The following is a 13,209-nucleotide window of genomic DNA, read 5'->3' as shown; positions in this document are numbered from 1 at the left end:
GATGTAGTCAAGGCTTAACGAGATCTTACAAAGAAATAAATTGAGGAACTAGAAGGAGATGCTCTTCTACCCACAAAATATTTAAATGGAGGAGCTGAATTAAAACTGCTAGGAGGGATAAAGTGAGTTGTATCAGAAATGCAGAAGCAATACAAAGATTTTGAGATGTACACAGAAGGGTATTGGTTGCAGCACTGTCCACAACACTGTCTGGTGCTTGGGTTGCTGCAAATCTCTGGACTCCTTGTAAAATCAATCCTAGTTGCCTTTCTGCTGTGTTAGCCAAACACAATCCTGAGGCACTATATTTTTCCTGTATGTTCTCTGTTTTCACTTTTTATTTATTTTCTCTTAGTGTGGATTACTTTTTTAATTTGAAATTTGTTATGAGAAATAAAAAAAATTTTGAATGTCTGACAGCTAAGGAAGAAATGACAATAATCCAGACAGTAGAGAAATTAGTGGAAGGCATGAAATCATTTGAGAAATGTACTTTAATGTATAGCACAGCAACCACTGTATTATGATCAGGATATTGAGGACTTGAATACATTGCACTTTATGTTTATAACAAACAGATAAATAACCAGAAAAAAGAGTTGATTCAAGAAATTTATTATTTTTTTAAAAAAAGCAACTTCCAGGGTTGTCATTGTACAGGTTTCGCCCAGTCTCCTATAGCATGGTATAGTGATAACTGATTTTTTTATAATAAGGACTCAGAGGCATTGAAGATCCATAACTATCTTCTGAATTATCACAGAAAGAAGAAAGAGTTAGAAGAGTTTAATGTTAAGTGTATTAAAAATCATATTCTAATTCTTTTAATTTTGTTATCTGAGTATGATAATACAGGAGAGCTCAGATAACAAGAAAAGGCAATTGGTTAGAACACTCCATTCCCACAGGATGTGCATTAACAGACTTTTTACTGCATATATCTTTATATAGTTTGCAAACTAATTCAACCCATTTTACACAGCATTAATTTTTTTCACTGAGTTGACACTGGGCTGAAACATTTGCTTATCATCTTATAATTATTTTTTTCCAGTTCTTTAATGGATTTTACTCCCATCTGACATAGTGTTTGGACTTTAGTGTATGTGACACTTTAAGATCATCTCTGCCCATTCTAATGATAGTTACAATGAGGTTACCCATGGCCAGATATCCAAGACTATTAATTAATCCACCAGCTCTGTTCTTAACTTTGGTAAAAGAGAGATCTTGTGTCTTACTGGAGGGTGCACCAAGCTTCAGGCAAGAAACTGTGAGCTGGCTGTCAACAGACTATGGTTCTTACCAAGGTTCTTATTAATGCTGTGCAAACAAGGGTCTCGTCATTTCGGTAACTATTTGTACATTTATAAAAGCAATACAGTCATGGGAAAAACCAACAAGCACAGCTTGGTAGAATAACCTGCCATGAAATATCATCGGCTTTATAATAATTTACTACAACTGTTCTTTTTATTCACACTGGATAGGAAATGCTTCCATCTAACACATGTAATACGAATATATACAACACAAATTTGGCTTTAATTAAAAAAAAACAGTTCAAAAGGACAATAACACGGGGGCTGAAAACAATAATTTTGTGCAGTTTCCTGATCATAATCACACGTCTCCTGTCTTTTACAGGGAATGACACAAGTATTGATGGATTTTGTAAACCAGTTAAAACATTCTCCTGCCTGTAATAGCCCACTATGAAGATATCACCTTGTTCATACAGTCTATAGAGGTTTCTCCTTCTTAACTGTTATTCTAAATAACCCGGGATGACACACTGAGTCGGTTTTAAGAACAAATCCTGCGGAGCCTTTTCAAAATCATCATACATTTGCAGTTCCCTATTCCATCAAAATGCTTTGCCAAAACAACATCTTGTAACTGCACTGGGCATATGACTGATGTGCTGAATGGTGCATTTGCACTGATGCTCACCATCTCGTTGCTCAGCAACGTCAGCATCTTGGCTTGAACTTCTGAATGGCCACGGGAATCACGCGGCAGTGCCATGGGGTGGGTGGACTGTTTTAGACTGCCAGCAGTCAAAACAGTTGTGATGGGCTCAACATCTCTACACTGTGAGCCTGGGGAACCCATTCTCCTGCGGAATGGTTTTTAGGGGCCCAGCAATGTCACTGCAGGTGGCTGAGATATTCTGGCCCCTGCTTATGAGGAACTACATGAAAGAAGAAGCCTAGTGTTCTAAAAAAATAGAAAATGTGGCAGGGTTGGGGAGAGGCTGGGGAGTTGCTTTCATGAGTCTGGAAATCTCTGGTTTTAGCTCTCTGAGAAGGCTGGGAGACTCTGTTGTAGGCAGCTGTGGGAGAAGGCTAGGGTTGGAGGTACACTTGGAGATGTGTTAGTTTGGCATTGGCACTGCAGATTCAGCGCCCGTGGTCCCTGACTAAGGCACTCTGCCTAGATCTATTTTCCCCTGACTGTACCTTTTATGCTCCCTGGCTTTCCCATTCTTCCTGGAAACTCCTGTTTGTTTTTGCTTTCTAAGATACAGATAGCAAGTAGGGTTCATTTCTCTCATCTGACTGTTGTTGGGTTCATCTGACTGTTGAGTGGCGGCTCTTTGGAGTTGTAATTTGAGAAGGATTGTGAAGAAATCAGTGGGCTTAATAGGAAGTAGTGCTGTGATTGATTAGCAATGTCTGCCATGGCCACAAAAATTGGTATTGATAAAATAAATGCATCCCAGGCCCTTATATCTCTGTTTTAAGTAAAGTGAGCAAATGAAGTTGGCTTGATGTATTTTTGAAGGATCTTTGGAGACCATAGCCCAAGCCATTAAATTGATATTTATTTTATATTCTGCTTTGTTCCAGAAAAGATTTGAGAATTTGGGGGGCTTGGGACAGGAAGTTTAGGACTTGTGGAGGGAGATAATTTTGAACAGGCTGATGCAGGAGGCCCACGACAAGGAGCTCTGTTTTTACCCCTGGGCGATGAAGCCCAGTGTTTAGCAAGTGATTATAGAGCTTACTGATTAAACAGATCCAGAAAGACCTGGAGAAATGGGGCGAGTCCCAGGCATGGTGGAAATTTCAGGCAGAGCATTTCTGTGTTGCAGATCTGATGTATTTCCCCTTGGTTAACAGCTAATGTTCTATGTTGAAAAGCCAAAGAGAAATATATTTGTATACACACACATCCCTTATGGGGGTTAATCAAAGATCCTTATTATGTCAGGACCATAGTCTCTCAGCTCTACCCAGAAGTCTCTGGTGCACAGCTTTACCAAGAAAAAAAAAAAAACTAGTGATATTGTGTGATAGGTCCTAATGATGGTATTTTGGGAAGATCAACTCATGTTTATCTCTGGAAAACAGGATAAACTTCATACCTCAAGTGATTTAAACTGAAGTCAAACCTTGATTTTTCACATGAATCATTAACAGGTTGCTTTTCGACAATGCCATTGTCTGTTGATTTAGGGACCATGTCTGGCCAAAGCCAGCCACCTCTAGCTGCTGATGGCCTGTGGGTTTTAGAAACTGGCTGATGCTCCCATCAATACGCCCCTGTCAATTGCACACAACTGATTTCACTTACACATCAACATAGCAACATACCTTTTCCATCAGTAAACACCTGCTCCCTTTCTCACTTGGCAACGAAGAATTTGCAATGAAAAGATGGCATATATTTTTATATACCTGCAAACCCCAGGAGAACATCCTTTTGCATATCCGTCTGATGTTGAGTTTCTTACCACACCAGGGACCCCAGTATTTCCAAAGTTGTAGGCAAAGATTTCCTCTTTCCTGGGTGGTACACAGGGGTGAGGGTCCTTAGGCTCCTAGGCCAAGGGTCCAAAGTCCAGGGATGGAGGTGGAGTAGAGGCAGGAGGGCAGCATTTTAGAAACTCAGCAATGTATTTCTTATCCAACTCTGTGTTTCACCCTCAGATAAATGATTTTCTTACTGGTCTCCATGAGACATAATCCTGTTGAGAGCATCTTGCAGTTTCGCTGTCTCTGGAACCTTCTAGAGGTGATAGATGGCTGGCTATAAATGTGACTGTAGTTGCCTCATCATTTGTTTTCTGGCAATTTAAAATATCTGTTTCTTTCCGCGGATTGTGATTGTTGGTATACTGGCATTGCCAACCAATTTTTAGCAATGTGTGAAGATCAGTGGGCTTTATCACCACTCCTCTTCTCTAACTGGAAAGACTTGTTCTAACACCTCCTGAAGTTTCTGAGAGAGCCCAGAGCAGGAACTTTGGGCTCTAGACAGAAGGTCTTGGAGGAGGACGGGAGGGAGGAGGAGCCCTGTTGGGAGGTGGAGCCTGGGGAGGAGGGGGAAGGGTGGAAGGTGGGGACGGGATGGGAGGCGTGGGGGCGCTGGGGGGCGGGGGAGGGCAGTGGGGCGCAGGAGGTGGGGGGGTGTAGATGGGGGCAGGAGGTGGCGAGGACGTGTGGTAGGCGTTGTTGAGCGGGTACTTGGCCGGCTGGTTGTTCTTGACCCTGGTGAAGTTGATGCAGCGCCCCTAGAAGAGAATCGGAGAGAAGGAAACATGAGCAGATGGCCTCACATCAGGGCCTGTGGTGCTGTGGTGGGCGGCTTGCAAGGAATATGTGGAAAGCAGGCCCCTATTGTTGACAACTCTCCAGTGGCACATAGTAGAACTTGAGGACAAGTGAGCTCCCCGCTTTCTTTTCCTGGACTGTGTTGCAAAACTGTTAAAATTTATCTTTTCCTGGAGTCTAACTCTCTCAAGTGGGAGAAAGGGAAGGAGACTGACCTTAATTGGGTGCTGTGTACAGAGGTCGTCAAACTGAATCTCCTCAACAGCCCTGCTAACCGGGTATTATTAACTGTTCCATTGCACAGATGAGGAAACAGGTTCAGAAAAGCGAGGTTACTTTTTCAAGGCCACACAACTAGGAAGAGGTGGGGGTTGGTGATTCTAACCCAAAATAGACTCCAGAATTATCCTTCCTGCTGCTACTTTGCCTTCTGGTCCTCATATTGCACAAACAAAAGTCATTTATTCTGATTCATTTCAATTACATGCCTGGAAACGGCAGAAGGTTAACACCACGAGCTTCTCCTATATTGTAATTCAAGGATGTAGCTAGAATCTGTGATTAGGAGTTGTCGTGGAGCCCCTGATGCATTCACCTCGCCTGTGCCCCCTCAAGCGCTTGTTCCGAGTAATGAAGGAGGCAGCTATCTCTACTGATGTGACCAAAACAGCTTCCCCATCCGTGCCTTGCCTTCTGCAACGTGCTAGTAAATAATAAACAGTTTATCCTGCCCTTGTTCTGGCTGTAGGAATCCCTCTTCTACATGCGGCTGCACCTGTACAGGTACCCTTAGTTGTCGTCATCACAGGAACTGACAACCTGTGTACCTTAAGAATTACAACCTGGGGACATTCTATTTCCAAGCAGGCATCTACCCTGAATTCTGCTTTTCCCCTACCCTTCTTGGGTACTCAACTGAACAATGCAGAGAAGACCCTGGAACCCCTTACAGCAGCCTCCTGAAAGTCAGCATCCAAAGCCAGCCTTAAGTAGCCCTGTCTCCCCTATAGTGTGTCTGCTCTGCTCTCCAGAGGCACAGGCGTGCTTTCTCTGTCCCCGACTAGATACCCTCTAGTCTCATCTGGCACTCAGGAGCTTCCGTGCAACACTCAGCTCTGCAATGCAGGGGAGACAGGGGTCCTCCTGCTCACCACATTCTGTGCTGGTGTGAGCTCTCTTCACTTGGCCGCTTGCCTGGGTGTGTACCCGCCCCCCTGAGGGCTCCTGGCCTCCCTCACTTCCCATGCCTGTGGGGCATCTTATTGTTCTCTCTCTGGCATGTCTGGATGCCTACAGAATCATTCCTCACGGAGGCTGGGGTGGGGTTGCTCCTCTCTGAGGCTGCCCTCTGTGCTGGGCTTGGGGCTGGGGTGTGGAATTGTTCCTGGCCACATGCTCCAGGATGGACGTTATCCTGTGGTGTCCAGCCTGAATGAAATATGTCCAGAGAGCAACGAGTTTCCCTTTCCAGGCCTTTTAGAGACAAGCCTGAACGGGAATGAAGACAGTGAGGTGTGGAATTTGGGGAACAATTGCTGCTTAAATTAGCTCTAGGACAAGAGGAAAATGAGTGTGTGTTATTAGAGACTTGGCTCAGGATGGGCCACAATAGGGACAAGCCACATGTTTGTGGGAGGCGGTGGGGCTGAGCAAAACTTCCCTCCCTGTGCACAGCCCCGTGCGTCCTTCAAGTCATAAATCATGTCCCTTTTCCTCCACGTTTCCCCCACAGTGACTCCAGCCTCCACTTACCCTTTGCTTCCTTGAGTTCTCTAGTTACAGCCTACACCACACATTGCAGCCTGCATACTACGGTTATTTCATCTGTAAATGCCTTGCCTCCCTGGCCAGACGAGAAACTTCTGGAAGGCTGCAGCCTTGTTTTGTGCTTTGCTGCTCCACAGCTCACAGCCTCACAGTGTGTTCTGCATGGTACAGGGACTCTTAGTGAAAACGGAGTTGTCTGAGCCACTCAGGAAAAGTTGGGGGTGGGAAACCTTAGCAATAAGCTGAAAATTAATTCCTAGTCAGCATTAGTCAGAGGGCATCTTGGTGAGGAAGGGCCGAACCTGATGGGACTGCAATTGGTTTAGGAGTTGCAATGCTATGTTTAGATGTCAGCACCCCTGTTTCTCTGAGCTTGCATTTCATGTGATTAAACCAGGTGCTAAGCAGGGGAGGCTCTGATTCGCGTTCCACTCACTGCACAAAGAAGTTACCCCCTCCTTGCTGCACTGCCCAGAGCTCCCGGTTTATGTCCAGCCTTTCAGGCATGATGCCGATTTTGTAACCCAGTACTGTACATTCCCGGCTGTTCAAGCTGCCCTCTTTTATAGCTTTATAAATCTAAGCCTCGGTTACAGTTTATTTATGATTCTGGATAAAGCTTTCCTTTAAGATGTGAGGGCCCTAATGATTACCATCTGTGGTGAATTCCCGTGACGACAATTTAGAGCTGGGATTTACTGTGCTATCTGTTCTGCCCTTCGTTCCTAGACATGCTAAGTCAGACTGAGAGGCTCAAGAGATTCATGTCCTTTAAAGATGAAGGGAAACCCTCATTCTGGGGAAGGAGCTGCTGGTGCCTGGGGTTGAGTGCTCATCTGGCTTCAGATCTCTTCCAGAGCTGGCCACCAGGCTGGGCGAGAGGGGAGGCTAATTAATTAATCCAGAAGCTGAGGTACTTATTCTCTTCAATTGAAATAAGTCACTCTACTGTTTTTACCAGAGGCTGTTTTGTCCAGAGACAAAATCAGGAACTCCCAGCCTTCTTCTCCCAATATCTCTATTTATCATCCACGTTAGGATTCCCAAGGGTTTTCAAAAAGGTCTGAAAGCATCCACAGACTAAAAGATGGTCTCTCACATCTGTCCCCTGATGATGGGACGAAAAAGGGCAGTGGGGGCTGGCGGGGAGTAAGGTGGGGAGGAAGACCTGAGGTCAGCACTTCCAGCTGCCGCCATGGTGCCTTGGCCAGAGCAGCAGAGGGATGGAGATGGGGTGGGGTAAAATGGTGATGGTGGAGGCAGAGTCCTCCTTCCTCTGGTCAGTAACACCCTAGGGGTACACCCATGGGTCACCTACTCCAGAGCATTGTGCTGAGGTTCATTATAGACCTTCCCCAACTCCTCACCACCTGGTCCTTTAGAGCTGAGCACAAAAGCCCAGAGCTCTCATCAAGCAGCCAGAGGGGAGGGGGCAAGCTCCCAGCTTCTGCCTTGCCCCACTGTGGGACACCCCACAGTGTGATGTGAGGTGGGGGTATTCATACCACCTGTCACTGCAGGTATTAGGAGGACTCCCTTAATCAATGTTACGAGGGCCTTGGAACAGTGCCTGGTGCACTGTGTTTAGCAAATGAAGTTGAGTCTAATGCTGTCTGTCTGCAGGTGGGGATGCGGAGACACAATCAGACCCTGTCTGTGGTGGAAAGGCCAGTTGGAGGTGGTATCAGGTGTTCCAACTCCTAGTTTAGTGCCTTCTGAGTGAGCTGCAGACTACAGCTTCTATACTCCACACCTGGCTTCTATAATAAAATTGGTAAATAGGAAAAAATGTAGCAAAAATGTAGGGAAAAACAAAGCAGCTCCTAGAGCCTGCTCTCTTATGTCTGTTCTCTCCTCCTGTTGCCACTAAGCCCTGTAACTTATTTCTTATAGGACCTCCCACAGTGCACTGCACACACGTTTGACTGATGATGAATTTACACGTACTTATCTTCCTGAAAAAAGTTGCAGACTCGGCATCAATAAATCCCCGGGGTAATATACAGTAAGACCCACAGTCTTTGTAAGAGGGGTGTGGTTACAATAAGTTCTTAAAACCTGGAGTCAGAGGTGCCAGCACAAACACGGTAACATTTAGACCACATAATTGGCCTAAAGATCAGTTTACACAACATCGTTTTTTTGCTTGCAAGAGGATAATAGAATGGCCAGATGTTCTCAGTGTCATGTAGGCCAGCAAATCTGCACCAGTGTTTGGTTAAAAGGTTGCTAGGATGATTGGAACTCTCACTTCATAACACTAGTCTTTGTGACCCAGTTTTATTTTCTACAGTACTGGTTTTGTGTGGTTTGATTCAGATCCAAGATTTGGCTTTGACCTCAGTTTACCTCAGCGTCCTCATTTACAGGAATGAACGCCAATTATTTTCACACATTAGCAAAAATTTCTCAGATTAAATTCTAAGAAGAAAATGCAACAATATCTCCAGCTAAATGAAGGCTTAGCACAATGCCAGCTGGCCTTCTCCTAGCCTTGAAAGTGCCATTTTGATTTGGCTGTATCTAATGGTGGTGGGAGGACCATCTGAAATGTCCAGGTACATTAGCGTCTTTATTGATCATCAAAACTCTGTCAGTTAAGCGTCATTATTTTCATTGTACAGAAAAAAACTAAAGTCTCACACCTATTTAAATAACTTTCTCGAGACTACACAGCCAGTAAGTGGCAGAGTGGGATTAAAACCTAGCTCTCCCTCAGGAACTCATCCTCTTCATACTGTATTCCTGAATATAGACTAAAAGTGCAAATGATTTCTTGAAAGACTTGTAGATAGCAACACACGGTGTAGGACTTGACCACAATCCAGCAGCTCTTGATACAGCTAAGCGATTCTTCCTGAACCTAAGTCTGGCCAATTCACTCTCCAGCTCAGAATTCTTCAGTGATTCCCCATCACCTTTAAAGTAAAAGCCAAACACCTCCACTGGCATACAGCCCTTTGGGATCTGGTCTGTGCTTATGTCTTTCAATTGATGTCTTACTCTTTTCTTGCAAGATGTCCAGCTTGGTCCACCCTATGCCCTCCACAAATATTTGTTCAATGAGGAATATAATTTGCCATGTGGCCCTCTTCTCTAAATGTTTCCCATTAGAAACACTGCTCCTTAACTGGTTGGTGAGCACCTCCGAGGCAGCTGCAAAGGCTTCTCTTCTGGAGCCTAGAGTTGCTCTAAAGAGCTCAACGTTCAAGTTCAAGTTGGCACTCAACAAATACTGCTCACACACCGGAGCTCTGAGGTGCAGCAAGATGTCTTAGAAAGCTCTGATTTTTCCCTGCAGGTTTAGGCTCTCCAAAGGTCAAGGATCCATGAACACAGCTATGAGTTTAGGGCTTCTCAGTCACCTCCCCATGGTCTCCTTGGACATCTTCTAGGTTCTTGGAGAAAGGATGGCAAGAATCCTATGTACTTCCCTTGGCTTCCACACTTGAAAGGTTCATGTTACCTCTAAAAATACTTTTTGGGTTACCTTTGATTGCTTTATCAAAGGAAACTGTTCATCAACAAAAAGCTTTGCTTAAATTGGAGGTGACATATTCTGAAATGGTTATGATGAAATGATCAGGATGAAATATCTTGTTGATCAGGTTCTGGATTTCCCTGGGTTTGAACTCCAGGCATTGATGGTCTGAGGAGTATAGAGACAGGACACTGGTGGTGGGGGCTGTGGTCTGCTTCGTGGGTTGCAGTCAGGAGGCAGAGTTCTACCTCTAGTTCTGCCACTAACATAATCATTGGGAAACCTGGGGCAAGTCACTTTCTCTCTATGAGCCTCAGTTTCTTCATCTGTCCAATAAAGTTGTACCGGCTAGATGACGTTCAGGGCCTTTCAGCCCTAATATTCTATAACTCTATCAACATTTTTTGTTTTTTTGAGATGGAGTCTCTGTGAGAGTGATCTTGTCTCATGGCAACCTCTGCCTCCCAGGTTCAAGCGATTCTCCTGTCTCAGCATCCCAAGTAGCTGGAATTACAGGTGTGTGCCACCACGTCTGGCTAATTTTTTTGTATTTTTAGTAGAGACAGGGTTTCGCCATGTTGGCCAGGCTGGTCTCGAACACCTGACCTCAGGTGATCCGCCGGCCTCGGCCTCCCAAAGTGCTGGGATTATAGCTATGAGCCACCATGCCTGGCCTCCATCAAAATTTGAATTCCTTTGAAACCTTTTCCTTGGATAATTTAATCTGAATTTTTTTGGGGCAGCTAGTTTGCATATTTCTTTATACTAATTAGTTTGGCTAATGCTTTGTATTGCATATTTTCTGGTTGGTCATTAGATTTTAAAAAATATTAATAAATTGAAACTTCAAAATTGGAGGTCTGCTTTTCTATTATTGTGGTAAGAGTTTGAGCTTGCCTGCAAGTTCTGAATTTGGGTTTGTGGGATGACAGGGAGATGTGACAAGAGGTGTGGGCTGATTGTGTGCAAAAGAGTTGCCAGTGGTGAGCTCATGTGTGTTGAGTGTTATGAGACATCTGTTTGGGCATCAGGCACACTCAGTGGAGAGGGAGCTGGACTTTGGAGATGGTTAAAAATATGCTATGGCTCCCACAGATTAAACCAAATAGTTTCCTATGAACGGAGGTCATCTAAGGAGATTGGATTTCACAGGAAGAACTCTAAAATAATTAGATTGAAAAAGTATAACATATATGCCAAGTTTCCTCTGACAAATACCTTTTTTCTCTGGCCTGGTTCTCCCATTGATTATCTTGTTTGGAGGGCTGTAGGTATTTCTCAAGTTACTAATGAATTAGGTTTCCAAAGTCAGTTGTTTGGAATTATGAGCATAGTTTCTAACTTAAATCATTCTTGTAAACTCAGGCTAGACCACAAAACCTCATCGACATATTGAAGGCAATTGACATAATCCTGCTAAAGGTGGTGCTCTACTGATGAATTAAACACATGAACAATGAATGGATGGCTGGATAGGATGACTTAATAGTTAGCTTTCTACCCTACGATTCTCTTCATTTGTTAATTTATTTTTGCATTTATCCTTTTGGCAAATGGGTTTTGAGTGCCGGCTATGTCCTCAAAAGTGCTGCAGACAGTATTGAGCAAATGATGAGGTCCTTGTCCTCATGAAGAATATAGTCTAGAGGTGAAGACAGACAGTAGTCAAATGGACCCCAGCAACCGCATTTGTGATCTGTGACCCTGAGCTTGGCCACAGTTGACTGGACCAAAGACGGACAACTATGCTGAGCTAGAGCGATCAGATTCTCTCTTCGGTGAATTTGGAATGACCACTGAGTGACAGGTAGTTAGTTAGTCAGGACTGATCATTTGAATACAGGGTATGTAAAGTGGGAACCTAGGGATGAGGGAGCAGCCATCTTCTGCCACAGTCAAGGAGAAGCAGAGAAAGCTCTGATTCTGTTTCATAAAGACCCTTCATACCCATTCATTCTGCCCTGCCTTCATTATTGCTCATCTTCTAACACTTGGCCACCAAGTAAACCAGTCTCCCTGCTCTCAGCCTTTCCCTTGGATATTTTGGTTTTCCATGTAAAATTCATACACATGCGTGCACGCACACACACACATATATAAAAATGTGCATATACATATGTATGTATGTCTACATATGTGTAGATAGAGGTATGTATAAAATGTATGTATACCTGTATACATAAAAATGTATATATACACAGACACATTCAAAGTTATCTTGCTGGCCAGGTGAGGCAGCTCATGCCTATAATCTCAGTACTTTAGGAGGCTGACGCAGGCGAATCACTTTAGCCCAGGAGTTAGAGACCAGCCTGGCAACACAGTGAGACCCCGTGTCTACAAAAATAAAAAAATTAGCCTGACGTGTGTGCCCTTAGCCCTAGCTACTTAGGAAGCTGAGGCAGAAGGATGCCCAAGAGTTTGAGGCTGCAGTGGGCTATCATGGCACCGCTGCAGGGCATTCCAGCCTGGGCAACAGAGCGAGACCCTGTCTTGCTCCTTCATCTTCCCCAAAGCTGGAGCCATGGGCAAAGAGAAGGGTGTGTTGGGAGTGGTGATGCTCTGATCCTTCTCGGCTCCCCTTTTCTCTGCCTCAAACTTGCCCTGCCTATAAATCTCATAATAACCTGCCTTTTATGTGCTGTTCATGGAAAGGGATCCAAGGTCAACTCTTTTAGTTATTTGATTCATTTTGCTGACACACAAACTGGCACGTTCTCCATAATAATGTCTTTGGATGCCAGAAGTGAGGGTAAGATGAAAGCACACAGGAAATATTTGGTAACACGAGGAAACTAGAAAAATGAAGGAAAGGGTAGAAATAAAAATGGTATCTCTTTAGTTGAAAAATACACAATGAAGAAAGAAAGAAGAGGAAGGGAGAAGGGAATGTTAAATTACAGCATTCAGAATTAATATTTTGTGCTCATCTTTACAGAGCACAGATACATACCCAGTGGTGGATATATTTAGGAAAATGGGATCATCCTGTATAAAAGTTTTAGAGTAGTTTACTGTGACCATTTCTCCCCTGTCATTTTCAATGGTTGTAGAATCTTCTATCACATGGAAGCACCAAATGCAGTTAAGAATTTCTTTATTGTTGGGTATTAAGAGTGTATCTAATTTGTCTCTATTATAAACAATGCTGTGATAAAACCATTCATAAGTATTTTCATACATCTGTCAATTGTTTTAGAACAAATTGTTTGAGGTAGAATTTCTGGGTCAGAGTTTATGCACATTTTAATAGTTTTTGATACTGTCAAACTGTCTTCTAGAAAAAGTGCTATTCATTCGTAGTTCTAGTACTATTTTATAAGATTTCTATTTTCCTACACTTTCAATTACAGTTTTAGAATTAAACATTTTTGCCAATTTGACTATCTGAAGGAATTGTAT

At 43.7% G+C, this 13,209-nt stretch overlaps 1 protein-coding gene across 1 annotated transcript in view; it reads right to left on the bottom strand.

Annotated features, from left to right (window-relative positions):
- Positions 1-599: 599 nt before the first annotated feature.
- Positions 600-13,209, bottom strand: part of ANTXR1 (ANTXR cell adhesion molecule 1) — a 238,291-nt gene continuing 225,681 nt past the window's right edge. Inside the window, exon 18 of the mRNA XM_023224036.2 lies at positions 600-4,519. Within this exon, the coding sequence (XP_023079804.1) occupies positions 4,259-4,519 (261 nt within the window). The 3' untranslated portion in view covers positions 600-4,258. The remainder of the gene's footprint in view (positions 4,520-13,209) is intronic.

The sequence above is a fragment of the Piliocolobus tephrosceles genome, chromosome 15 (genome assembly GCF_002776525.5).
Source record: "Piliocolobus tephrosceles isolate RC106 chromosome 15, ASM277652v3, whole genome shotgun sequence".
Classification (NCBI taxonomy): Eukaryota; Metazoa; Chordata; class Mammalia; order Primates; family Cercopithecidae; genus Piliocolobus; species Piliocolobus tephrosceles.
This window is presented reverse-complemented; position numbering and strand designations above follow the sequence as displayed.